The sequence below is a fragment of the Salvelinus namaycush genome, chromosome 33, assembly GCF_016432855.1.
Source record: "Salvelinus namaycush isolate Seneca chromosome 33, SaNama_1.0, whole genome shotgun sequence".
Classification (NCBI taxonomy): Eukaryota; Metazoa; Chordata; class Actinopteri; order Salmoniformes; family Salmonidae; genus Salvelinus; species Salvelinus namaycush.
Genome location: NC_052339.1, coordinates 26743793 through 26769481, shown reverse-complemented (window position 1 = coordinate 26769481; position 25689 = coordinate 26743793). Strand labels below are relative to the sequence as shown.

At 45.1% G+C, this 25689-nt stretch overlaps 1 protein-coding gene across 1 annotated transcript in view; it reads right to left on the bottom strand.

The window, feature by feature from the left end:
• Window positions 1-25689, bottom strand: part of LOC120027606 (laminin subunit alpha-1-like) — a 91363-nt gene that overhangs the window by 38722 nt on the left and 26952 nt on the right. The window contains exons 4-13 of the mRNA XM_038972598.1: window positions 17151-17393; window positions 16244-16423; window positions 15810-15899; window positions 10426-10543; window positions 9717-9895; window positions 9066-9171; window positions 2475-2632; window positions 2100-2240; window positions 1707-1868; window positions 898-999 (exon numbers count right to left, since the gene is read on the bottom strand). Of these exons, the coding sequence (XP_038828526.1) occupies window positions 898-999; window positions 1707-1868; window positions 2100-2240; window positions 2475-2632; window positions 9066-9171; window positions 9717-9895; window positions 10426-10543; window positions 15810-15899; window positions 16244-16423; window positions 17151-17393 (1479 nt within the window). The remainder of the gene's footprint in view (window positions 1-897; window positions 1000-1706; window positions 1869-2099; window positions 2241-2474; window positions 2633-9065; window positions 9172-9716; window positions 9896-10425; window positions 10544-15809; window positions 15900-16243; window positions 16424-17150; window positions 17394-25689) is intronic.

Below are 25689 nucleotides of genomic sequence, written 5' to 3'. Positions count from 1 at the left end.
TGAATCAAGATTGGATTTGCAAAAAGTCATCAACATACGGGAATTTTGTCTTTTTTTCCACTCGACTTTTAACCTAAATCCAATGTCATGGTGCATTTTTTGGAGGATTTCACATTGAACTCACGTTAGTTGACAACTCAACCCAATGTAAATCAAAAATAGACGTTGAACTGACTTCTGTGGCCATTGGGAAGGTTTTAGTTAGTCTTGCTTTCCATTGCACTTCCATACCGCTAACACCATAGCCAGGTTGAAAATGATAAGATCAGATCGCTTTATTGGTCAATTGCACACAAGGTCCAACTGAAATTTGACTTCCACTTTTAACCCAAACCCTCTGAAAGACACACATACAGGACATACAGATACATATAGAGGTTTTGGAGAGGTGCGGGGGGCTGCCACACTGGGCGCCCAGGGAGCTGTTGTTGTGGGTGTTTAAGTGCCTTGCTCAAGGGCACAATGGCAGGTAATGGCATCTAGGATTTTAAACCAGCAGCCTCTCTAAACGCTATTCTACCTGTAAGCCCAATAGTTAGCCCAATATCTATTAGCCCAATATTTAGTTAGCCCAATATCTATTAGCCCAATATTTAGTTAGCCCAATATCTATTAGCCCAATATTTAGTTAGCCCAATATCTATTAGCCCAATATTTAGTTAGCCCAATATTTAGTTAGCCCAATATCTATTAGCCCAATATTTAGTTAGCCAAATATCTATTAGCCCAATATTTAGTTAGCCCAATATCTATTAGCCCAATATTTAGTTAGCCCAATATCTATTAGCCCAATATTTAGTTAGCCCAATATCTATTAGCCCAATATTTAGTTAGCCCAATATTTAGTTAGCCCGATATCTATTAGCCCAATATTTAGTTAGCCCAATAGTAGCTTACCTCGATAATCAAATCAAACTGTGACGGCAGAGACTTGTCCACGTTGTCCACTGAAACATCATATGCCACGCTGTAGCTCAAAAACCCTCCGTACGATGTCAGCTTCACATAGCAATGACAAAAGGGAACAGAGAACATTGGAAAAAGGGAGAGAGTGTTACACTCAAGAAAACAGTACTTACAGCAAATATGCAATATTGGAAATTCGTCACACTAAATATTGCCATGAAATCTGTCCCTTCAGGATAAACACTGCCCCTATCTTTATCTCTCCCTCCCACCCGATATTAAGGACATGCCATAGATAATGACTAATTTTAATGAATGAATTAACTGTAATCACCTGAGGGACTAATGGGTAGCAAACTTATTAGACAGGCTTCTAACGAGTGGAACATCATTAACTCAGGGATGAATAAAGTGCCTGGCCCTGCTTGACTATAATTACAGGGCACCCTGTGTTGACACACAGTGGGAGGATAGAACAGGACGAGTGGAAATCTAATCGTTTCAGGGAGAGAGAGAGAGAGAGAGAGACAAAAATACAGTAGCAAGAGAAAGAGAGAGAGGGGGAGAGAGAGAGAGAGAAAGACAGAGAATGAATGAAAGAGAGAAATACGAGAGAGAGAGAGAGAGAGAGAGAGAAAGAGAGAGAGGTGATTGTAAAATCAATTTGTTTGAAGCTAATACATGCAGGTCATTAGCTATCTGAACAGCAAAATGAGAGAGCTAATGCTAACGCCACTGGAGCATTGAGCTGAAAAGGAATAGGGGCCTCCATAGGTACAGTATATGCTAACGAAACGTACCCTTTTCCCCAGGAAGGACTCTGGGGCGGCCCATGTTGAAACAAAACGGTACGATTGGATCATGGTGATGTTTGGGATGATGAGGTTGTTGTCTTCATCTATGAGGGGTGCCGTGTAGACAGAGACGCTTTCAGAATTAAGCCATCCATTGGAGTGCACAGTCTGTGGGGCCAGGAGAATTCTTTGTTCTATAAACTCGCCATGACAACATCACAGGCCGATCCAATTTACTGGTTATATGTTATTGAGTTCTACAGTATCAAAAAGTTTAAAGGCTCCCACCAAAACTATGCTGAACCGTTGGAGTTGTTTGCTGCATCGTTTGTATATTCCTGTTTAAAGAAACATTTCATAATGAGGATGTATTTGGATGTGGGTGTGGCTGTATGTTACCTGAGACATAGACCAGGGTGAGCTCTCACACACGTCAGACACACCGAAGCAGAAACATTCAGTGCAGCCCTCTGGGTCACTGCCCTCCAGGTTGAAGAAACCCTGCTTACATAGGTCACAGACGGCCCCCATCACGTTCTCCTGCAACAGAGACACAGTGGAGGTTAGGGTGTTTGGCTTTATAGGAACATTATGGTTAATCATCATGCAAGTGCACCATTACACCCGCCCCCCTCCCACACACACACCCCACACCCCTACACACCCCTACACACACATATACACACAAACACACACAATCAAATTAGCCACTTTAACAGCACAGTTGACCCATAACAGTGTTGCGTTTCACAGCGCCGTGTTCCTCAGTGTTACCTTGCAGATGCACTCTGTGCAGGGGTCGATGTTGAGGCTGCCCTCCAGACTGCACTCACAGCGTGAACACAGGGGGAAGTCCCTGTAGCCAAAGGCACAGCGGTCACAGCGCTCACCCGCAAAGCCCTCCGTACACAGACACTGGCCTGGGTTCAGACCTACACAGCACAGTCAAGACGGGACAGTATAGTTAACAAAGACAATAGTATAGCCTATAGAATAGTATAGCCTACATACTATTATAGTCTATAATATAGTATAGCCTATAGAATAGTATAGCCTATAGAATAGTATAGCCTCTAGTGTAGTATAGCCTATAGTATAGAATAGTCTATAGAATAGTATAGCCTACATACTATTATAGTCTATAATATAGTATAGCCTATAGAATAGTATAGCCTATAGAATAGTATAGCCTATAGAATAGTATAGCCTCTAGTATAGTATAGCCTCTAGTATAGTATAGCCTATAGAATAGTATAGCCTCTAGTATAGTATAGCCTATAGAATAGTATAGCCTCTAGTATAGTATAGCCTATAGAATAGTATAGCCTATAGAATAGTATAGCCTCTAGTATAGTATAGCCTATAGTATAGTATAGCCTCTAGTATAGTATAGCCTCTAGTATAGTATAGCCTATAGAATAGTATAGCCTCTAGTATAGTATAGCCTATAGAATAGTATAGCCTCTAGTATAGTATAGCCTATAGTATAGTATAGCCTATAGTATAGTATAGTCTATAGAATAGTATAGCCTATAGAATAGTATAGCCTCTAGTATAGTATAGCCTCTAGTATAGTATAGCCTATAGAATAGTATAGCCTCTAGTATAGTATAGCCTATAGAATAGTATAGCCTCTAGTATAGTATAGCCTCTAGTATAGTATAGCCTATAGAATAGTATAGCCTATAGAATAGTATAGCCTATAGTATAGTATAGTATAGCCTCTAGTATAGTATAGTCTATAATATAGTATAGCCTATAGAATAGTATAGCCTATAGAATAGTATAGCCTCTAGTATAGTATAGCCTATAGAATAGTATAGCCTCTAGTATAGTATAGCCTCTAGTATAGTATAGCCTATAGAATAGTATAGCCTCTAGTATAGTATAGCCTATAGAATAGTATAGCCTCTAGTATAGTATAGCCTCTAGTATAGTATAGTCTATAATATAGTATAGCCTATAGAATAGTATAGCCTCTAGTATAGTATAGCCTCTAGTATAGTATAGCCTATAGAATAGTATAGCCTCTAGTATAGTATAGCCTATAGAATAGTATAGCCTCTAGTATAGTATAGCCTCTAGTATAGTATAGCCTATAGAATAGTATAGCCTATAGAATAGTATAGCCTATAGTATAGTATAGCCTCTAGTATAGTATAGTCTATAATATAGTATAGCCTATAGAATAGTATAGCCTATAGAATAGTATAGCCTCTAGTATAGTATAGCCTATAGAATAGTATAGCCTCTAGTATAGTATAGCCTATAGTATAGAATAGTCTATAGAATAGTACAGCCCACATAATATTATAGTCTATAGTATAGCATAGCCTATATAATTGTATAGCCTATATAATAGCCTATAGTATAGCCTATAGAATAGTAAAGCCTATATAATAGTATAGCCCATAGTATAGTATAGCCTGTATAATAGTATAGCCTATAGTATAGTATAGCCTGTATAATAGTATAGCCAAAATAATAGTATAGCCTATAGAATAGTAAAGCCTATATAATAGTATAGCCTATAGTATAGTATAGCCTATATAATAGTATAGCCAAAATAATAGTATAGCCTATAGAATAGTATAGTATAGTCTGGACCCTCTCTTTCCAAAATTATCCGCCTCCATTGTTGCAACCCCTATTACCAGTCTGTTCAACCCTCATAAAACAGACTATTCTATCGATCCTCGACTTCGGCGATGTCATTTACAAAATAGCCTCCAACACTCTACTCAGCAAACTGGATGCAGTCTATCACATATACCACCCACCACTGCAACCTGTATGCTCTCGTCGGCTGGCCCTCGCTGCATATTCGTCGCCAGACCCACTGACTCCAGGTCATCTATAAGTCAATGCTAGGTAAAGCTCCGCCTTATCTCAGCTCACTGGTCACGATAACAACACCCACCCGTAGCACGCGCTCTAGCAGGTATATCTCCCTGGTCATCCCCAAAGCCAACACCTCCTTTGGCCGCCTTTCCTTCCAGTTCTCTGCTGCCAATGACTGGAACGAATTGCAGAAACTGCTGAAGTTGGAGACTTATATCTCCCTCGCTAACTTTAAACATCAGCTGTCTGAGCAGCTTACCGATCGCTGCAGCTGTACACAGCCCATCTGTAAATAGCCCACCCAATCTACCTACCTCATTCCCATATTGTTTTTAATTACTTTTTTGCTCTTTTGCACACCAGTATTTCTACTTGTACATCATCATCTGCACATCTATCACTCCAGTGTTAATTTGCTAAATTGTAATTACTTCGCAACTATGGCCTACTTATTGCCTTACCTCATCACGCCATTTGCACACACTGTATATAGACTTTTTTCTATTGTGTTATTGACTGTACGTTTGTTTATTTAATGTGTAACTCTGTGTTGTTGTTTGTGTCGCACTGCTTTGCTTTATCTTGGCCAAGTCGCAGTTGTAAATGAGAACTTGTTCTCAACTAGCCTACCTGGTTAAATAAAGGTGACATTTTTTGTTTTTAAATAACCTATAGTATTGTACAGCCTATAGAATAGTATAGCTTATAGAATAGTATAGCCTACAGTATAGTTTAGCCTATACAATAGTATAGCCTATAGAATAGTATAGCATAGAATAGTATAGAGGAGGCGATATGAGGAGGCAGCACGGAGGCAAGGCTGGAAGCCCGTGAGTACTACCCAAAAATTTCTTGGGGGGGGGGCTTAAAGGGAGTGTGGCGAAGTCAGGTAGGAGACCTGCGCATACTCCCTGTACTTACCGTGGAGAGCGAGAGTACGGGCAGACACCGTGTTACGCAGTAGAGCGCATGGTGTCTCCTGTACGCGTGCATAGCCCGGTTCGGTACATTCCAGCTCCACGTATCGGCCGGGCTAGATTGAGCGTTGAGCCGGATGTCATGAAGCCGGCCCAACGCATCTGGCCACCAGTGCGTCTCCTCGGGCCGGCTTACATGGCACCAGCCTTATGCATGGTGTCCCCGGTTCGCTTACATAGCCCGGTGCGGGTTATTCCACCTCCCCGCACTGGTCAGGCGACGGGGAGCATACAACCAGGTAAGGTTGGGCAGGCTCAGTGCTCAAGGGAGCCAGTACGCCTGCACGGTCCGGTATTTCCGGCGCCACCTCCCCGCCCCAGCCCAGTACCACCAGTGCCTACACCACGCACCAGGCTTCCAGTGTGTCTCCAGAGCCCTGTTCCTCCTCCACGCACTCGCCCTATGGTGCGTGTCTCCAGCCCGGTACCACCAGTTCCGGCACCACGCACCAAGCCTCCTGTGTGTCCCCAGAGTCCTGTGCGTCCTGTTGTTGTTCCCCGCACTAGCCTGAAGGTGCGTGTCCTTAACCCGGTACCTCCAGTTCCGGCACCACGCACCAGGCCTACAGTGCGTCTCAGCCGGCCAGAGTCTGCCGTCTGCCCAGCGGTGCCTGAACTGCCCGTCTGCCCAGCGGCGCCTGAACTGCCCGTCTGCCCAACGGCGCCTGAACTGCCCGTCTGCCCAACGCCGTCTGAACTGTCCGTCTGCCAAGCGCCGCATGAACTGCCCGTCTGTACTGAGCCTTCAAAGCCGCCCGTCTGCCATGAGCCTGCAAAGCCGCCCGTCTGCCATGAGCCTTCAGAGCCGTCCGCCAGACAGGAGCCGCTAGAGCCTTCCGCCAGACAGGAGCAGCCAAAGCCTTCCGCCAGACAGGAGCAGCCAAAGCCTTCCGCCAGACAGGAGCAGCCAGAGCCTTCCGCCAGACAGGATCAGCCAGAGCCTTCCGCCAGACAGGATCAGCCAGAGCCTTCCGCCAGACAGGATCAGCCAGAGCCTTCCGCCAGACAGGATCAGCCAGAGCCTTCCGCCAGACAGGATCAGCCAGAGCCTTCCGCCAGACAGGATCAGCCAGAGCCGTCAGCGAGCCATGAACAGCCAGAGCCGTCAGCGAGCCATGACCAGCCAGAGCCGTCAGCGAGCCATGACCAGCCAGAGCCGTCAGCGAGCCATGACCAGCCAGAGCCGTCAGCGAGCCATGACCAGCCAGAGCCGTCAGCGAGCCATGACCAGCCAGAGCCGTCATCCAGCCATGACCAGCCAGAGCCGTCATCCAGCCATGACCAGCCAGAGCCGTCATCCAGCCATGAGCCGTCATCCAGCCAGGATCCGCCAGAGCCAGCCAGCCAGGATCCGCCAGAGCCAGCCAGCCAGGATCCGCCAGAGCCAGCCAGCCAGGATCCGCCAGCCAGCCAGGATCCGCCAGCCAGCCAGGATCCGCCAGCCAGCCAGGATCCGCCAGAGCCAGCCAGCCAGGATCCGCCAGCCAGTTTGGTGCTGCCCCTCATTCCGGTGTTGCCCCTCATTCCGGTGTTGCCCTTCATTCCGGTGCTGCCCCTTAGTCCGGTGCTGCCCCTTAGTCCGGTGGGGTTAATTTGGAGGGTGGCCATTTGGAGGAGGCTACCAAAGCGGGTATTGACAATGGTGGAGTGGGGGCCACGTCCCGCACCCGAGCCGCCGCCATGATGGGGCCCACCCCGGACCCTCCCCTTTCTATTTCAGGTTGTGCGGTCGGAGTCCGCACCTTTGGGGGGGGGGGGGTACTGTCACGCCCTGGCCTTAGTATTCTTTGTTTTCTTTATGTTGTTTAGTTAGGTCAGGGTGTGACATGGGGAATGTATGTGTTTTTGTAGTGTCTAGTGTAGTTGTCTAGTTATGTCTATGGCTGCCTAGATTGGTTCTCAATTAGAGGCAGCTGTGGTTCATTGTCTCTGATTGAGAGCCATATTTAAGGCAGTCATAGGCATTGGGGTTTTGTGGGTAATTGTCTGTGTCTATGTTCTATGTTGCATGTGTGCACTTAGTTCATTTATATAGCTTCACGTTCGTCTATTTGTTGTTTTGTTTCGTTTTTCTTCTTAATAATAAAGAGAAGATGTATTTTTCACACGCTGCGCCTTGGTCCACTCTCTCACCCTTAGACAGCCGTGACAGTAGTATAACCTATAGTATAGCCTATAGAATAGCATAGCCTATAGTAATATACAGCCGATAGTAATATATAGCCTATAGTATAGTATAACCTATAGTATAGTATAACCTATAGTATAGTATAACCTATAGTATAGCCTATAGTATAGTATAGCCTATAGTATAGTATAGCATATAGTATAGTATACCCTATAGTATAGTATAGCCTATAGTGTAGTATATCATACAGTATAGTATAACCTATAGTATAGTATAGTATATCCTATAGTATAGTATATCCTATAGTATAGTATAGCCTATAGTATAGCCTATAGTATAGTATAGCCTATAGTATAGTATAGCCTATAGTATAGTATAGCCTATAGTATAGTATAACCTGTTGTATAGTATGGCCTATAGTATAGTATAACCTGTAGAATAGTATAGCCTATAGTATCGTATAGCCGCTAGTATAGTATAGCCTATAGTATAGTATATAGTATAGTATAGCCTATAGTATAGTATAGCCTATAGTGTAGTATATCATACAGTATAGTATAGCCTATAGTATAGTATAGTATATCCTACAGTATAGTATAGCCTATAGTATAGTATAGCCTATAGTATGGTATAACCTATAGTATAGTATAACCTATAGTATCGTATAGCCGCTAGTATAGTATAGCCTATAGTATAGTATATAGTATAGTATACCCTATAGTATAGCCTATAGTATAGTATAGCCTATAGTGTAGTATATGATACAGTATAGTATAGCCTATAGTATAGTATAGTATATCCTACAGTATAGTATAGCCTATAGTATAAAATAGTCTATAGTATAGTATATCCTATCGTATAGTATAACCTATAGTATAGCATAGCTTATAGTATAAAATAGCCTATAGTATAGTATAGCCTATAGTATAGTATATCCTACAGTATAGTATAGCCTATAGTATAGTCTCTTACAGGACATGTGGTACATAGCCCTATAGTGTAATTTCAGTATGTATTGTTTTGCTATTATGTCCAAAACGTAGATGGAGAATTTGTGATACGTTACTGTCAGCTAAATATATATACTCTGAATTACTGTACATGTAGAGTCTCAAGCCCCAAAATAAAAGTGTCCTCATCACCCATCTCCCATAATGATTTCGGTAGATATTCAGACGTATACTGAACTACGCAGGTTTGTTTTTAACACAAGCTGAAAACAAACGTTATTGGGGTTAAAATCAAATGTTATTGGTGGCGTTAACATTATTTAACAGATGTTATGGCAGGTACTGTATAACTCTTCTGTTTCTAGCTCCAACAGTGCAGTAATACCTAACAATACAATACAATACACACAAATCCCCAAAAATGTCATTAAGAAATTAAGAAATATCTGAACGAATAGAGTTTTTGTACCATTCTCAGGCTTGGCGTGGTTGTCATCTCTGATACAGGCAGGAGTCAAAGACCCCTTCATGTCACAGCTGCACTCCACACATGGGTTCTCATTGTGCGGAGACACCTACACACACGCAGGCACACACACATGTGCGCACACACACACACACACACAACCATACACAGAAGGAAACAAATACACAATTGACCATTCACATTCCACACAAGGTGCACACTGCAATTACAAGTTTAATAAATCACCATTGATCCATCCAAGCAAGGGCCATCACATCCAAATAGCTGCATTCTACAGTAATTCTAGTCTTTCACTGAGCCACATAACCCAGACTAGGTAGTGTGTGTAATCAGGCACACACAACAATTTTATTAGCCAATCAAAAGACAATGGGCATGTACAAAACAGTGCATAGAAATGCCACTAATGAAGACCACAGGGTCCTCAGAAACAGGGACCATATTGATGGATTGGATTACAGGGACCATAGGGACAGAAAAGGGACATTGGTTTATGGCAGGGGTCTTCAACTGGTGGACCGCGAGCCAAATCCGGTCTGCTAGCCATTTTGATGTGACCTGCCAAAATGTCTTACGGGGACCATAGAGACACAAAAAGGGCATCGAATTACAGGGTCAGTGAGGGGACAGTACCTTGTTGGGTCTGTAGAAGCCATCTGCGCAGGTCTCACAGTTGACACCGGCCGTGTTCTGGGTACAGCTGATGCAAACGCCCCCGCCATGGAAGTCACCATGTGAGTTCATGCTCATCTTGAGGTTGGCCACCGTCTGGTTAAAGTAGCAGTCGTTGGCCTTGTCGTGGCAGTTACATTCTAGTGGAGGAGGATCATACACAGGTCAGATAACTTCTAATGCACCTCAATGGGAGAGTAGTTGAAGGGTAGTTTATTACTGAGAATATATGCCAACTGTTCAGTTTTTTATTCTGTACTCGGAGTAAACACAGTATGTGCTATTTCGTCAAGGTGCTGAAACAACTGAGAGATGATGATTTAAAATACCACATTTTCATAAAAAGCTTGGAAAACCCCTTGGCTAAATCGGCTTAGTAGCTATTGATATAAAACATAATCTAAATGAGTTAAAATCACCATAGGGATAGGAAACAAAAAACTCTGTCTTGTGTGTCAATGAATGAGTAAGATGTGTGTCAATGAATGGGTGAGACATGCGAGTGGATTTCATTGAAAGAGTGAAGAAGTTATTTCATCTGATCTGGAACACTTTAAACCAAGTCTAAATCCAGCATGTCATTTTCATGTCTTTGATTACTAAGTGACAACTGGCAAACGTTGACAATATGATATTTTACTTAGGCCCATAAAGACCAAGTTCCGCTTACTCTCGCATGTGTTGCCATCGGAGAGGGTTCCCGGTTGCCACGGTTCCTGGTGGTAGCCGGGGCAACACTCATTACAGCTCTCCCCACAGGTATTGTGCTCACATACACACTGCAACTTCTGAGAGGACGAAAGAGAGAGAGGAATGGGTGAAGAGGAAGCCGCAAGAAGCAACTGATTCAGTGCTTATGCTCTAGTCCTATTGTCACCTGGGACACACACACACACACACACACACACACACACACACACACACACACACACACACACACACACACACACACACACACACACACACACACACACACACACACACACACACACACACACACACACACACACACTCACATTCACACATTTTTGCTTCTCAGACAAATAACTGGTCCCATATGAGGTGTGAACTAACACTTCATGTCACGATGTTTGTGTGTTTACCACTGTGTGAAACGTGAATGCATTTCTAAGTGGCGAGAGTTGAAGGGTCACAGGACTTTTCGGCTACACATAATACAACAAGGTGAACTTGTCATGTCTCCACGCCCTCTAAGTGTAAACACTGTAAACAGAATTGTAATGTTTTTGAAAGCTAAAATTTACAGACATTTTCCTTATATTTTTTAGACTTGTTTTATTTAGTTTATACTTGAAATTGTAGTAACAGCCTGTTACATTGAGCAACTCCCCAGGGTATTATCAATGTGGCAATTTTCTTTTACCTCATATAGACATAATGACTTCCAAGACATTGATCAAATGAAGCCTGGTTTGTTCTAACGTAACTTTAATACGCTAGTATAAGCCTAAGCACTCCTATCTATACTGAACAAAAATATAAATGCAACATGCAACAATTTCAACTAATTCACGCAGTTACAGTTCATATGAGGAAATCAGTCAATTTAAATAAATTCATTAGGCCCTAATCTAGGGATTTCACATGACTGGGAATACAGATATGCATTTATTGGTCACAGACACCTGGGCCTCACAATGGGCCTCAGGAGCTCGTCACGGTATTTTTGTGCATTCAAATTGCCATCGATAAAAAGCATTTGTGTTCGTTGTCGTTGCTTATGCCTGCCCATACCAATCCCTCACCGCCATCATGGGGCACTCTGTTCACAACGTTGACATCATCAGCAAACCACTCTCCCTCACGACGGCATACACATTACCAAATTCTCAAAAATGACGTTGGAGGCGGCTTATTGTAGAGAAATTAACATTACATTTTCTGGCAACAGCTCTGGTAGACATTCCTGCAGTCAGCATGCCAAGCGCACACTCCCTCAAAACTTGAGACATCTGTGGCATTGTGTTGTGTGACAAAATTCCACATTTTAGAGTGGCCTTTTATTGTCCCCAGCACAAGGTCCACCTGTGTAATGAACATGGTGTTTAATCAGCTTCTTGATATGCCACACTTGTCAGGTGGATGGATTATCTTGGCTCACTAACAGGGAAGTAAACAAATTTGTGCACAATATATGAGAGAAACATACTTTTTGTGCATCTGAAAAATTTCTGCGATCTTTTATTTTTAAATACATTTATTTTACACTTTAGATGTGATATTTATATGTTTGTACAGTGTATCTATGGTTCAGCTAAATGTCAACATTCAGCTAACAGCCACCACGTTGATGTGAGAAGTATGAAGAAATTATGTTCTTTAGCTAGCTAGCTTGCTAGCTAAAGTTACCTAGCTGTGTAGCCTAGCTATATTACAATTAAGCAATCATTTATTTTAATTTTATTGAACCTATATTTAACTAGGCAAGCTAGGCAAGGCACGGGGGGTGTGGCTGTCAGCCAATCAGCATTCAGGGCTCGAACCATCCAGTTTATAATATGAATGTGTAACGACAGTCTAGTTCTTCCTCCTCCTCGGACGAGGAGGAGGAAGAACTAGACTGTCGTTACAGAATCACCCACCAACCTAGGACCAAGCGGCGTGGGAGAGCGCAACAGCGAAACCAGGACTCGTGGACATGGGAGGAAATATTGGACGGAAAAGGACCCTGGGCTCAGACAGGGGAATATCGCCGCTCTGTTGAAGAGAGGGAGGCAGCTAAAGCCCAGGAGCGGTGGTATGAGGAGGCAGCAAGGAGACGTGGCTGGAAACCCGAAAAGCCTGTGAGTAAACCCCAAAAATGTATTGGGGGGGCTTAAAGGGAGAGTGGCGAAGTCAGGTAGGAGACCTGCGCCCACTCCTTGTACTTACCGTGGAGAGCGAGAGTACGGGCAGACACCGTGTTACGCAGTAGAGCGCATGGTGTCTCCTGTACGCGTGCATAGCCCGGTTCGGTACATTCCAGCTCCACGTATCGGCCGGGCTAGATTGAGCGTTGAGCCGGATGTCATGAAGCCGGCCCAACGCATCTGGCCACCAGTGCGTCTCCTCGGGCCGGCTTACATGGCACCAGCCTTACGCATGGTGTCCCCGGTTCGCCTACATAGCCCGGTGCGGGTTATTCCACCTCCCCGCACTGGTCGGGCGACGGGGAGTATACAACCAGGTAAGGTTGGGCAGGCTCAGTGCTCAAGGGAGCCAGTACGCCTGCATGGTCCGGTATTTCCGGCGCCACCTCCCCGCTCCAGGCCAGTACCACCAGTGCCTACACCACGCACCAGGCTTCCAGTGCGTCTCCAGAGCCCTGTTCCTCCTCCACGCACTCTCCCTGTGGTGCGTGTCTCCAGCCCAGTGCCTCCAGTCCCGGCACCACGCATCAAGCCTCCTGTGCGTCTCCAGAGCCCTGTACGCACTGTTCCTTCTCCCCGTAGTCGCCCTGATGTGCGTGCCCTCAGCCCGGTACCACCAGTGCCGGTACCACGCACCAGGCCTATAGTACGCCTTGAGAGTCCAGTGTGCCCTGTTGTTGTTCCCCGCACTAGCCTGAAGGTGCGTGTCTTTAGCCCGGTACCTCCAGTTCCGGTACCACGCACCAGGCCTACAGTGCGTCTCAGCCGGCCAGAGTCTGCCGTCTGCCCAGCGGCGCCTGAACTGCCCGTCTGCCCAACGGCGTCTGAACTGTCCGTCTGCCAAGCGCCGCATGAACTGCCCGTCTGTATTGAGCCTTCAAAGCCGCCCGTCGGTACTGAGCCTTCAAAGCCGCCCGTCTGCCATGAGCCTGCAAAGCCGCCCGTCTGCCATGAGCCTACAGAGCCGTCCGCCAGACAGGAGCCGCTAGAGCCTTCCGCCAGACAGGAGCCGCTAGAGCCTTCCGCCAGACAGGAGCCGCTAGAGCCTTCCGCCAGACAGGAGCAGCCAAAGCCTTCCGCCAGACAGGATCAGCCAGAGCCTTCCGCCAGACAGGATCAGCCAGAGCCTTCCGCCAGACATGACCAGCCAGAGCCGTCAGCGAGCCATGACCAGCCAGAGCCGTCAGCGAGCCATGACCAGCCAGAGCCGTCAGCGAGCCATGACCAGCCAGAGCCGTCAGCGAGCCATGACCAGCCAGAGCCGTCAGCGAGCCATGACCAGCCAGAGCCGTCAGCGAGCCATGATCCGCCAGAGCCAGCCAGCCAGGATCCGTCAGAGCCAGCCAGCCAGGATCCGTCAGAGCCAGCCAGCCGGAATCCGTCAGAGCCAGCCAGCCAGGATCCGCCAGAGCCAGCCAGCCAGGATCCGCCATTCAGTCCGGAGCTGCCGTCCCTCAGTCCGGAGCTGCCGTCCCTCAGTCCGGAGCTGCCGTCCCTCAGTCCGGAGCTGCCGTCCCTCAGTCCGGAGCTGCCGTCCCTCAATCCGGTGTTGCCCCTCATTCCGGTGTTGCCCCTCATTCTGGTATTGCCCCTTAGTCCGGTGCTGCCCCTTAATCCAGTGGGGTTAATTTGGAGGGTGGCCATTTGGAGGAGGCTACAAAAGCGGGGTTTGACTAAGGTGGGATGGGGACCACGCCCAGAGCCTGAGCCGCCACCGTGGACAGATGCCCACCCAGACCCTCCCCTAGACTTTTGGTGGTGCGTCCGGAGTTCGCACCTTGAGGGGGGGGTTATGTCACATTCCTGACCTGTTTTCTGTTATTTTTGTATGTGTTTAGTTGGTCAGGGCGTGAGTTGGGGTGGGCATTCTATGTTTTGTGTTTCTATGTTTAGGTCACTTGTAATTAGCCTTATATGGTTCTCAATCAGGGACAGGTGTTTGACGTTTCCTCTGATTGAGAACCATATAAAGGTTGGCTGTTCACACTGTTTGTTGGTGGGTGATTGTCTTCCGTGTCTGTGTATGTTGCACCACACGGGACTGTTTCGGTTTGTTCGTTCGTTAGTTGTAGTCTGTACCTGTTCGTGCGTTCTTCATGTTATATGTAAGTTCTCATGTTTTAGGTCAGTCTACGTCGTTTTGTTGTTTTGTAATTTTCCAAGTGTTTTTCGTGTTCGTCTTCGTCTTTCAATAAATTCATTATGTATTCACAACCCGCTGCATTTTGGTCCTCCGATCCTTCTCTCCTCTCCTCGTCCGAGGAGGAGGAAGAACTAGACTGTCGTTACAGAATGACACTATCTGGTAATGTTACAATACTTTTATATTCGTATGGGAGGGGTCAATTATTGATATGCTAATGTTACTTGATCATGAAGCATGTTGTTAGTTAGCTAGCTATGTGTATTGACATCTAATTTAATGTGTACGGCAAGAAAATAAACCCTTTAATTGTCTGCACATGCTTGTGAATTGTTGGATTATTTAAGTGTGATATGGTTTGGTTGCATTATTCAATAGTGTAATATGTTATAGAACAAAAGTTGCTCAGATTGTTAAATAGTTTGTGCTTACTGGCTAGTAGCTACTGTGATATTTATGGTCAAATTGAGCTGCGGACCAAGAATGTTGTGTTGGCAACGCAAGGTCAGGTAAGGATGTAATGTGAATTGAAAAGTAGAAATCTCTTTCGGCATTCCACTCCTCACACTCTCCTTCCATCTCTTGTAGTGGGAATTAGGGCCTTAGCACTTACTTTCTCATCCTCGCGTTAACTTGACATTCGCCCTTAATGAGGAAGGCAACCAATTCAACTGAGCAAATGTTGGACCGTACCATTCCTCCAGGGACTATAGGGGCGAGGGTGCTGGGATTGCTTATTTCACTTTATAAAACAAATTAGTTTGGCAAATATATTTCTAAGAAAGAAGTATTACTACCGTGCATTGCATAAATTTGATATAAAAGTACTCTTTATATTAAGTGTGTACAGTAATTACAACAGATCAGCAATGAATCAATGTTGACTCCGATAAGAGGAGCTTAATTTAGTCAAAATGTGAAATGTTTAACACACAATATGTGAAAGGCAGTAAATCAGTTATACACTCTGCATTATTAAACAAAAGCTGAATGACAGCCACCGAACCTGAATGGGCAAAACTGAATACGGCCTGGTGTTACCTTGGCAACGGGGTCCCAAGGACAGCTCTGGGCGTGTCCGTAACAGATGCACATCCCACCCACTGAAATGTCCTTGATTGAATAGTAGTACTGCACAAGGAAACACAAACATACAACGCCAATCAAGTTAGAAAGACATGACTTCAACGGAATACAAAGCCAATCAAGTTATAACATTCAAATCAGCCAGGAGAAATGATAAATGACGTATCAACTAATATTTCAGACGTTCAGCTGCAAATAGCATTTTTGATAAAACCAACTATAAATATGCTAAATATACATTTTGACAAAGTTATTCAAGGCAACGCTCAAACCACGTATTTTGAATGAATGACCAATTTGTTTAAACACAGTGTTTAACTTAAACAGAAAACAGAACAGTCAGTGAGTGCTAGTGGCAGTGCTTTAACATGAAAGTGTATTAGTCGTACCCGTCTGGTGACAATGGGGTCCACCTCCTTGGGGTCGCGGTAGCTCAGGGTCATGAGGTCGGCGTTGAGCGTGCGGATTCTCTGCAGACGCAGGCGGATGTAGCGGGCTGAGGTGAAGTCCAGCAACTCTGGGGTCAGTTGGTCAGCACTGGGCCGCCCGTTGATCAAAGACGTGTGGATCTGAATAGGGGATAGACAAAGATGGACAATGATGTCAAAGGACCATCATGATCAAATATAGCTTAATAATACATCAAAGTCATGAGCATGCAGTTGATCATTTACACGTTTTCAATCAAAGACTAGTGACAAAAATGAACAACAGATGTCAAGGGTATTACTGCCATTTTTTCCCTGATATAACGCACAGACTGACTTGTCAGTCTGACAACAGGCAGCGGACAGAGATGACATAACACAAGGCTAAACAATGTAAGAGAAGATTGATGATCTCACTGTGAGCTTTGGGGTGCATTTCAACACTCTGACACTCTCCTTGTCTCCCTTCCTTGTTATACTACTTAGATGCACCGTCAGGGGCTGTGGGTAACTACAGAGTATCCTAACCACAGACGTTCATTACGTCTCTGCCTCGGTTAGAGTGACACTAGCCCAGTAGGCTTTCATTGTCTGGAGGACAGTTGAGTCATCCCCTGACTGGACTACAGGTACCAGAGAATGCCACATAGAGCGCACACCTAATTCTCTACCCAATTCAATGAAAGTTCTGTAATGTTGCTCATCCTGAACAGGCCCCATGTCTTGTAAATAAAAGTCGCACCTAGTAAAACAGTGGTTTCAAACGCCTGGCCCGTGGGCCACCAAAGTGCAGCTCATGAGCCTGATACGGCGGGCGGACAGGGAGTTTCAGACCACTGTGGTGAAGGTCAAATAAATCGATAGCTACCTCTCCGTGCTCCAGGGGTACGAGCCGCGAGTAGTAAGAGGTACAGATAACCTCGTCGTCTCGTTTGTAGGTGGGGGGTCCGAGGCGGGGGGTGATGTTGTAACGGGTCAGACATTCTGTGTCGCTGATGGCGTAGTACTGCCAGGGTGTGTAATCCACACCGTCCATTGAACGCTCCAGCACCCAGTTACCAGGACGAGGAGAGTTGGCTGCCTTGATGATGACGTACGCCACCTGGAAAATCTGTTGCCACACACACACAGACAGACACATTTTAATATTTAACTGAATCAATGATGAAACGTGAGTACAAAGAACACACACACAGTTATTCTCCCACCCATAATATGCCTGAATCTCCATTTTGTTGTGCATGACTGAAATCTCAAGCTGTGCACCTTACATACATACAAGGCTTCATTTATAAGAGCACAAAGAAGTCTTTGACAGACAAGGCACAAAGAGAACAGCAGGTAATAACCGTAATAACGGTGTCCTGAAACATTTAACCACTCTGGGGTTAAGGGCACCACAAACTCTCTGCAACCATCGTTCATGTGGAGTGGTCAAAATGTTAATTGCCAGTTTGATTGAATTACAGTCTTAGAGCATCTAGGCTATAACCTTTCGGCATTTGACCCCTTATGACCCCTCACACAGTTAGAGCAAAGATGGTGGATAAATGAAGATAGTTTACTCAGGCCGTTTACCATTGTCTGCTTAAGGGGGTGGCTCTCCAATAGACACCAATGCGATAGAAGGTCTGCTTACTGTAGTTAATTGATTTCCATTGAAACAGAAAAAATTAGGGAGTGGGATGTCTTGCTTCCTCTTCTGTCTCTGGTAAGTATGTAGTCTGTATCTCAGTAATCAGTAAACTCTCCCCTGAACCCAACTGTAATCAAGTTAGGTTTCTCCAGAAATAAATCATTCTAAATAACAAACTGGCTTTATTTACAAATTAGTGAGAATGTTTCACCCCATGTTCAAGAACTGCCTTTTCTCGCTCACTCTAGGTTAAATGAAAACGAAATCTCCAAAATATCGTTACTTTTTAAACAAAGCGATTATTATTATTATTATTAATTTATTTAGAATTATATAAAAGCCCCTTAGATATTCATTTAGAATCCTCCAATCCTCTTAATGTAATTATTGGCAGAGAGTCACGTCATTGAAAAAAATATGTTTAGATATACTGTAGGCCTACCATAGGCGAAATGAATATTGGTTACACTACAATTAGGGTGTGGAAATGTTATGCCCCTTAGATATTAATTTAGAATCCTCCAATCCTCTTATGCTGTAGCCTACTCCCGACCATCACGTTGTACAGCGCAATATTTTCCATTCCAGACTAACAGAAACCCAGAGGGTTTCCTTTTTCCTTTTTCTCGGAATAGAAACACCATAATATTAATCTAATTAATTAAGCCAAATTTCTTAAAATCAATCTGATGTACTATGTTATTACAAAAAAGGTTTTAAATTAAAAAGACTATCAATTGAAAAAGACTATCAATTGCTTCTCAAAGTTGCCCTCTAGTGGTCCAACTAGCACTAACTTGCATTAACGTAAAAAATGGCTGACAATTAAATAACGTGCCATAGAATGCTGCAGCAGCCCACAAGATGTGCTGCAGTATGACGCAACTTTTAAAGGAGGAACCACTGTACCTCCACTCTCACTCACTGTCTCCTCAAAACTCCACTATGGCCTTTATACAGTCACAGGCAGTGGAGGCTGCTAAGGGGAGGACGATTCATAAAAATGGCTGGAATAGAGTCAATGGAATGATATCAACCACATGGAAATGACGTGTTTGATGTGTTTGATTCCATTCCATATGCTCCATTCCAGCCATTATTATGAGCCGTCCTCCCCTCAGCATCCTCCACTGGTCACAGACCACTACTAGACCACTACTGCAATGGAGATGCAATTTATTGCCTGGATGGCCTTTCTCATTCTCTCTTTCCCAACTCTCTATGACCGTCTCAGTGACACCAATAACAGTCTAGCCTGCCCCACACAAACAGAACCTGACATACCCGTTATCGGCTTCTCCTATTGGCTTGTCAACGCTGCGTTTCCCCAGGGAATAAGTGGAAACTAGACACCTGAGACAGGATGTTCACATCAGCGTGACGCCCCCCCCCCCGCTCTGTTAAACCATCCCTTAAGGTTGTCAGCAGCTGTGTGAGGCTGTAAATCTACCTGCTGGCAAGTCGCCGCTGATTTACGGACGATTCATGACTTGTTCGACAGCGATTGAATGCGAGCGACGTGCCTGCTCAATCGTTAGCAGGTATCGTCGGCAAAGCCACATCGAGTCGTTCCAGTGGATCTAAATGTCAATCCCCCTCAGCTGGTTGACTTCCCTCAGTTACGTCTGATCCTTCAATTACAGTCTAGAATTATTCATCTGCATGGGCCTCTGGTAGCTAGACAAGACCCTCAAACATCTTTGGCTAAATGCCTTAGTCAGTATGGGAATGTTTGTTTGTTTCCTTGTCCTTGAAAGACAAGATAGATGGATGGAACAGGGGAAAAGGTTATCAGGTTATCATTCCTGTTCCAGCTGCAGCTTACTCTCTCTGAGGCTTCAATCTGTAGAATCCTTTTGTCAGGAAGCATCTTTATTCTCATCTAGGAAGCTTGGTCATCAGAGATTTTCTTTGGTCTCTGTCCCAGTCTAATCCAATGGGCCTTTCCTGCTCTTTGTTTATAGGGGGCAAGAGTGGAACGCGAAAGGTATGTGTTCGTGTGTACGTGTGTGTGTGTCAGTGACCTCCCTCAAAGGAGCTTAGTGTTATCGTGGGGCGACGGGGCGGACAAACTCTGTGACCGGGCTGGGTTAGTGATTGAAACGCTGCCTAATCTAGATCCATGTGGACTCCCAAACATTCCAGTCCTGCGTGGAGACAGATCTGAACGGTTGTGGACTATCTGCCTCTGTGCCTCAACTTAACTAATAGCCAATTACTAGAGCACTCAGTTCAGAGGATACACCAGATATCACTTATTTCAAATGTAGAATTATTTCAAGCCGCTACTATCCATGTCAGAAGGTCATTGGTATAGAATAGCAGAGCGTTCAGGCATTTGTTGAACTGACCCGAGTGCCACATTTCAGAAATGTTTTGGACGTGGCTAGATACCGTGATGGCTAGAATACAAAGTGCTCTTCATGACTAGACGCTGAGGGCAAAGTTGTTCCCACTGTGTCTCTTAACCGTTCGTTACCAACTAAATCCTATTCCGCCCAGTAGGAGCCCAATCTGTGTGTAATGGCATGTCTCGGGTAAGCTGCCTGGTCACAGTGACTGGCTGGCGGATTTGATGTGAGCTAGCCAGACCTGGCTGCCAGTAGCCAATGGAAACAAGCCGTGGATTGTTTTTGCTGTGTCACCACAGTAACTAGCTGCCATTTTGGATCAGGTGTGGGGGGGGGGGGGGGGGGGGGGTTGGCGGGTGTTGTCTCAAAGGATAAGTGAAAATGTCTGACTAGTGTGTTTGATGACTGAATCGTGTCAAAGGGTACACTGTGACCTACGAGACAAAATGAAAACACATACACTTACTAACACCTTTCCATTTGGCTTAACATTATAACTAATTAATCGAGCTGTGCTTCCCGATGGGTAGCCGGACTCGCCTCTGTGCGGGGAAGATAACAAGGCGACAGTCAGGGGGACCCAGTCAATGGGAACGAGGGGAATCAGGCTTCAGGGAAGAGACAGGGGGATTACCCATCAGCCCCTAAGACAACAAAAGTGCCCAGTTCTCACCAGTTTATCTTCTCCATGGGCCGGGGCTGTGTCTGTGGGGCTCAAAGAGCAGAGCAAAATCCTGCTCTCTGAGCCCCACAGCTAAGAAGGCTGGACCAAAACAAGGCCCCTGAAGAAAGATGGCGGCCACAGACGTTGAGCCGAGCTTTGTCCTTCTTTCTACTAATCACCTACTAATAAATACCTTGTCTTAACCTCTGGCCTGTTACAATACAGACCAAACTATCTGTGTGTGATAATAAGTTAGACCCACAGTTAGACCCACAGTTAGACCAACAGTTAGACCCACAGACCCACAGTAAGACCCACAGTTAGACCCACAGTAAGACCCACAGTTAGACCCACAGTTAGACCAACAGTTAGACCCACAGATCCACAGTAAGACCCCCAGTTAGACCCACAGTTAGACCCACAGACCCACAGTTAGACCCACAGTAAGACCCACAGTTAGACCAACAGTTAGACCAACAGTTAGACCCACAGTTAGACCCACAGTAAGACCCACAGTTAGACCCACAGTTAGACCCACAGTTAGACCCACAGTTAGACCCACAGTTAGACCCACAGTAAGACCCACAGTAAGACACACATTTGATTTGATTTTATGTGATATTGTCAGGTGAATTTCTTAAGTATTGTGTAAAGATTTCCTTTCGCTCCCCTCTTTGTGATGTGTCTCTGACACTGAAAAGCAGTACATTCTCAGGCCTTGTCATGAACAATACCAAACTTTGACAGTATAAGCATTTAAGATATGCTGTGGTGGCAGTAAAGTAGGAATACAGACATTTGGAGTTCGATCACATAAAAGAGGCTGGCATTTGACAACAGGCCTTTTTGTCTGGAGGGGAGAGATGAGTAAGTCCTTTGTGTTGGTGGGAGATGGGGGAAGGGCGATGGGGGCCGGAGAGCCCCAGACAGGACAGGACTTGCGCTCAGAGAGGCTAGGACAGGACAGGACAGGGTGTCTATCTGCCAGTATGATGCCAGTGTAGTTAGGGAGCCACAGGCACCAAGGCTCTTTCACCATAACAGTTGCTGTAAGTTATGAAGCACATCACAGAGTGGTTTCAAGGTTGGGGTCAGGGTCAATTACATATTGGAATATTTTTTGAAATTGTCCATTGGCTTCAATTATTCCCCTACCCCCAATTCAGAATTTGTTCAATTCAACAATTGAATGTGAATTTGAACTGAATTGACCTATCACCAATCACAACCCATCACATACTACCTTCCCACTTCCCACATTGTCTACATGAAGTGTGGTCTTGAAAAGTCACGTAACATGTTGACATGGGGAAGGACCTTGGAGGTTGTATCCTGTCAGAGGGTGGTTACGATGGTTACGGTGGTGGTGACAGTATTGTCGCTGTGTAAGGGAACAGTGTAGGCCAAGTCTCTCGACTGGGTTTGATGAGCTGCCAGGGGGGCCCACCGGAAGAGACCGCCCCAAATGGTGTCCCCTCTGTTTGTTTGGCTGGGGCCTGTTAATTGGAGAAAGAGCTTGGTTGGCCTCTCTCTCTCTCTCTGTGTGTGTGTGTGTGTGTGTGTGTGTGTGTGTGTGTGTGTGTGTGTGTGTGTGTGTGTGTGTGTGTGTGTGTGTGCGTGCGTGCGTGCGTGCGTGCGTGCGTGCGTGCGTGCGTGCGTGCGTGCGTGCGTGCGTGCGTGCGTGCGTGCGTGCGTGCGTGCGTGCGTGCGTGCGTGCGTGCGTGTGTGCGTGTGATTTTCTGGAATGGCATACACAGGCAGATTAGCCCATCTCAATCCTGACACTTTTTCCTGTCGGGTTTAAACTCCTGCTGGATACTGGTCAATACTAGTACTGTCTGCCAAGAACCACACTGGGGGTTCTAATCAAGATGGATGCTACAGGCACCAAACCAAAAAACACATGTCTTCACCAAAGGCATTTCACTTATTCACTTAACATAAAACGCGTAATATAGCTTAAATAATCATATACAGTGCATTCGGAAAGTATTCAGACCCCTTGACGTTTCCACATTTTGTAACGTTACAGCCTTATTCTAAAATTAATTAAATTGTTTAAATCGTTTTTTCCCCCTCATCAATCTACACATAATGCAAAGCAAAAACATTGACATGAACTTTTACGGAAATACCACATTTACATAAGTATTCAGACCCTTTACGCAGTACTTTGTTGAAGCACCTTTGGCAGCGATTACAGCCTCGAGACTTCTTGGGCATGACGCTACAAGCTTGGCACACCTGTATTTGGGGAGTTTCTCCCATTCTTCTCTGCAGATCCTCTCAAGCTCTGTCAGGTTGGATGGGGAGCGTCGCTGCACAACTATTTTCAGGTCTCTCCAGAGATGTTTGATCGGGTTCAAGTCCGGGCTCTTGCTGGGCGACTCAAGAACATTCAGAGACTTATCCCAAACTTGTCTTTCCTGTGTCCTTAGGGTCGGTGTCATGTTTAACCATGGAAAGAGGTCTTGGAATACAGTTGAAGTCGGAAGTTTACATACATTTAGATTGGAGTCATTAAAACTTGTTTTTCAACCACTCCAATAATTTCTTGTTAACAAACTATAGTTTTGGCAAGTTGGTTAGGACATCTACTTTGTGCAATTGTTTACAGACAGATTATTTCACTTATAATTCACTGTATCACAATTCCAGTGGGTCAGAAGTTTACATACACTAAGTTCACTGTGCCTTTAAACAGCTTGGAAAATTCCAGAAAATGATGTCATGGCTTTAGAAGCTTCTGATAGGATAATTCTTGGGATCAATTTCCAAACGCCTGAAGGTACCACGTTCATCTGTACAAACAACAGTACGCAAGTATAAACACCATGGGACCACGCAGACGTCATACCACTCAGGAAGGAGACGAGTTCTGTCTCGTAGAGATGAACGTACTTTGGTGAGAAAAGTGCAAATCAATCCCAGAACAACAGCAAAGGACCTTGTGAAGATGCTGGAGGAAACAGGTACGAAAGTATCTATATCCACAGTAAAACGAGTCCTATATAACCTGAAAGGCCGCTCAGCAAGGAAGAAGCCACTGCTCCAAAACCTCCATTAAAAAGCCAGACTACAGTTTGCAACTGCACATGGGGACAACGATCGTACTTTTTGGAGAAATGTCCTCTGGTCTGGTGAAGCAAAACTAGAACTGTTTGGCCATAATGACCATCGTTATGTTTGGAGGAAAAGGGGGGAGGCTTGCAAGCCGAGGAACACCATCCCAACCGTGAAGCACGGGGGTGGCAGCATCATGTTGTGGGGGTGCTTTGCTGCAGGAGGAACTGGTGCACTTCACAAAATAGATGGCATCATGAGGTAGGAAAATTATGTGGATATATTGAAGCAACATCTCAAGACATCAGTTAGGAAGTTAAAGCTTAGTCGCAAATGGGTCTTCCGAATGGACAATGACCCCAAGCATACTTCCAAAGTTGTGGCAAAATGGCTTAAGGACAACAAAGTCAAGGTATTGGAGTGGCCATCACAAAGCCCTGACCTCAATCCCATAGAAAATGTGTGGGCAGAACTGAAAAAGTGTGTGCGAGCAAGGAGGCCTACAAACCTGACTCAGTTACACCTGCTCTGTCAGGAGGAATGGGCCAAAATTCACCCAACTTATTGTGGGAAGCTTGTGGAAGGCTACCCGAAACGTTTGACCCAAGTTAAACAATTTAAAGGCAATGCTACCAAATACTAATTGAGTGTATGTAAACTTCTGACCCACTGGGAATGTGATGAAAGAAATAAAAGCTGAAATAAATCATTCTCTCTACTATTATTCTGACATTTCACATTCTTAAAATAAAGTGGTGATCCTAACTAGCCTAAAACAGGGAATCTTTACTAGGATTAAATGTCAGGAATTGTGAAAAACTGAGTTTAAAAGTATTTTGCTAAGGTGTATATAAACTTCCGACTTCAACTGTATGTCTGAATATAAACAGTGTAGCTATTCCCTCCGCAAGGCAATCAAACAAGCGAAATGCCAGTATAGGGACAAGGTGGACAGCTCAGACATGAGACCTATGTGGCAGGGTCCACAGGAAATCACGGACTACAAAAACAAATCCAGCCTTGTCACGGACCGACGTCACTAAACACCTTCTTTGTCCACTTTAAGGATAATACAGTGCCACCGTTGCGGCCCGCTAACAAGGACTGCACCCCCCTCTCCTTCTCCGTGGCTGACGTGAGTAAAACATTTAAACATGTTAACCCTCGCAAGGCTGCGGGCCCAGACGGCATCCCTAGCCGCGTCCTCAAAGCATGCGCAGACCATCTGGCCGGTGTGTTTACGGACATATTCAATCACTCCCCCCAGTCTGTTGTCTCCACATGCTTCAAGATGGCCACCATTGTTCCTGTACCCAAGAAGGCAAAGATAACTGAACTAAATGACTACGGCCTCGAAGCACTCACTTCTGTTATCATGAAGTGCATTGAGAGACTACAGGTCCACAGACAATGCAATCGCCATCCCACTGCACACTGCACACTGCACTATCCCATCTGGACAAAAGGAATACCTATGTAAGAATGCTGTTCATTGACAATAGCTCAGCATTCAACACCATAGTGAATGCTCTAACAACAGCTCTGGTGGACATTCCTGCAGTCAGCATGCCAATTGCACTCTCCCTCAAAACTTTAGACATCTGTGGCATTGTGTTGTGTGATATAACTGCACATTTTAGAGTGGCCTTTTAGTGTCCCCAGCACAAGGAGCACCTGTGTAATGATCATGCTG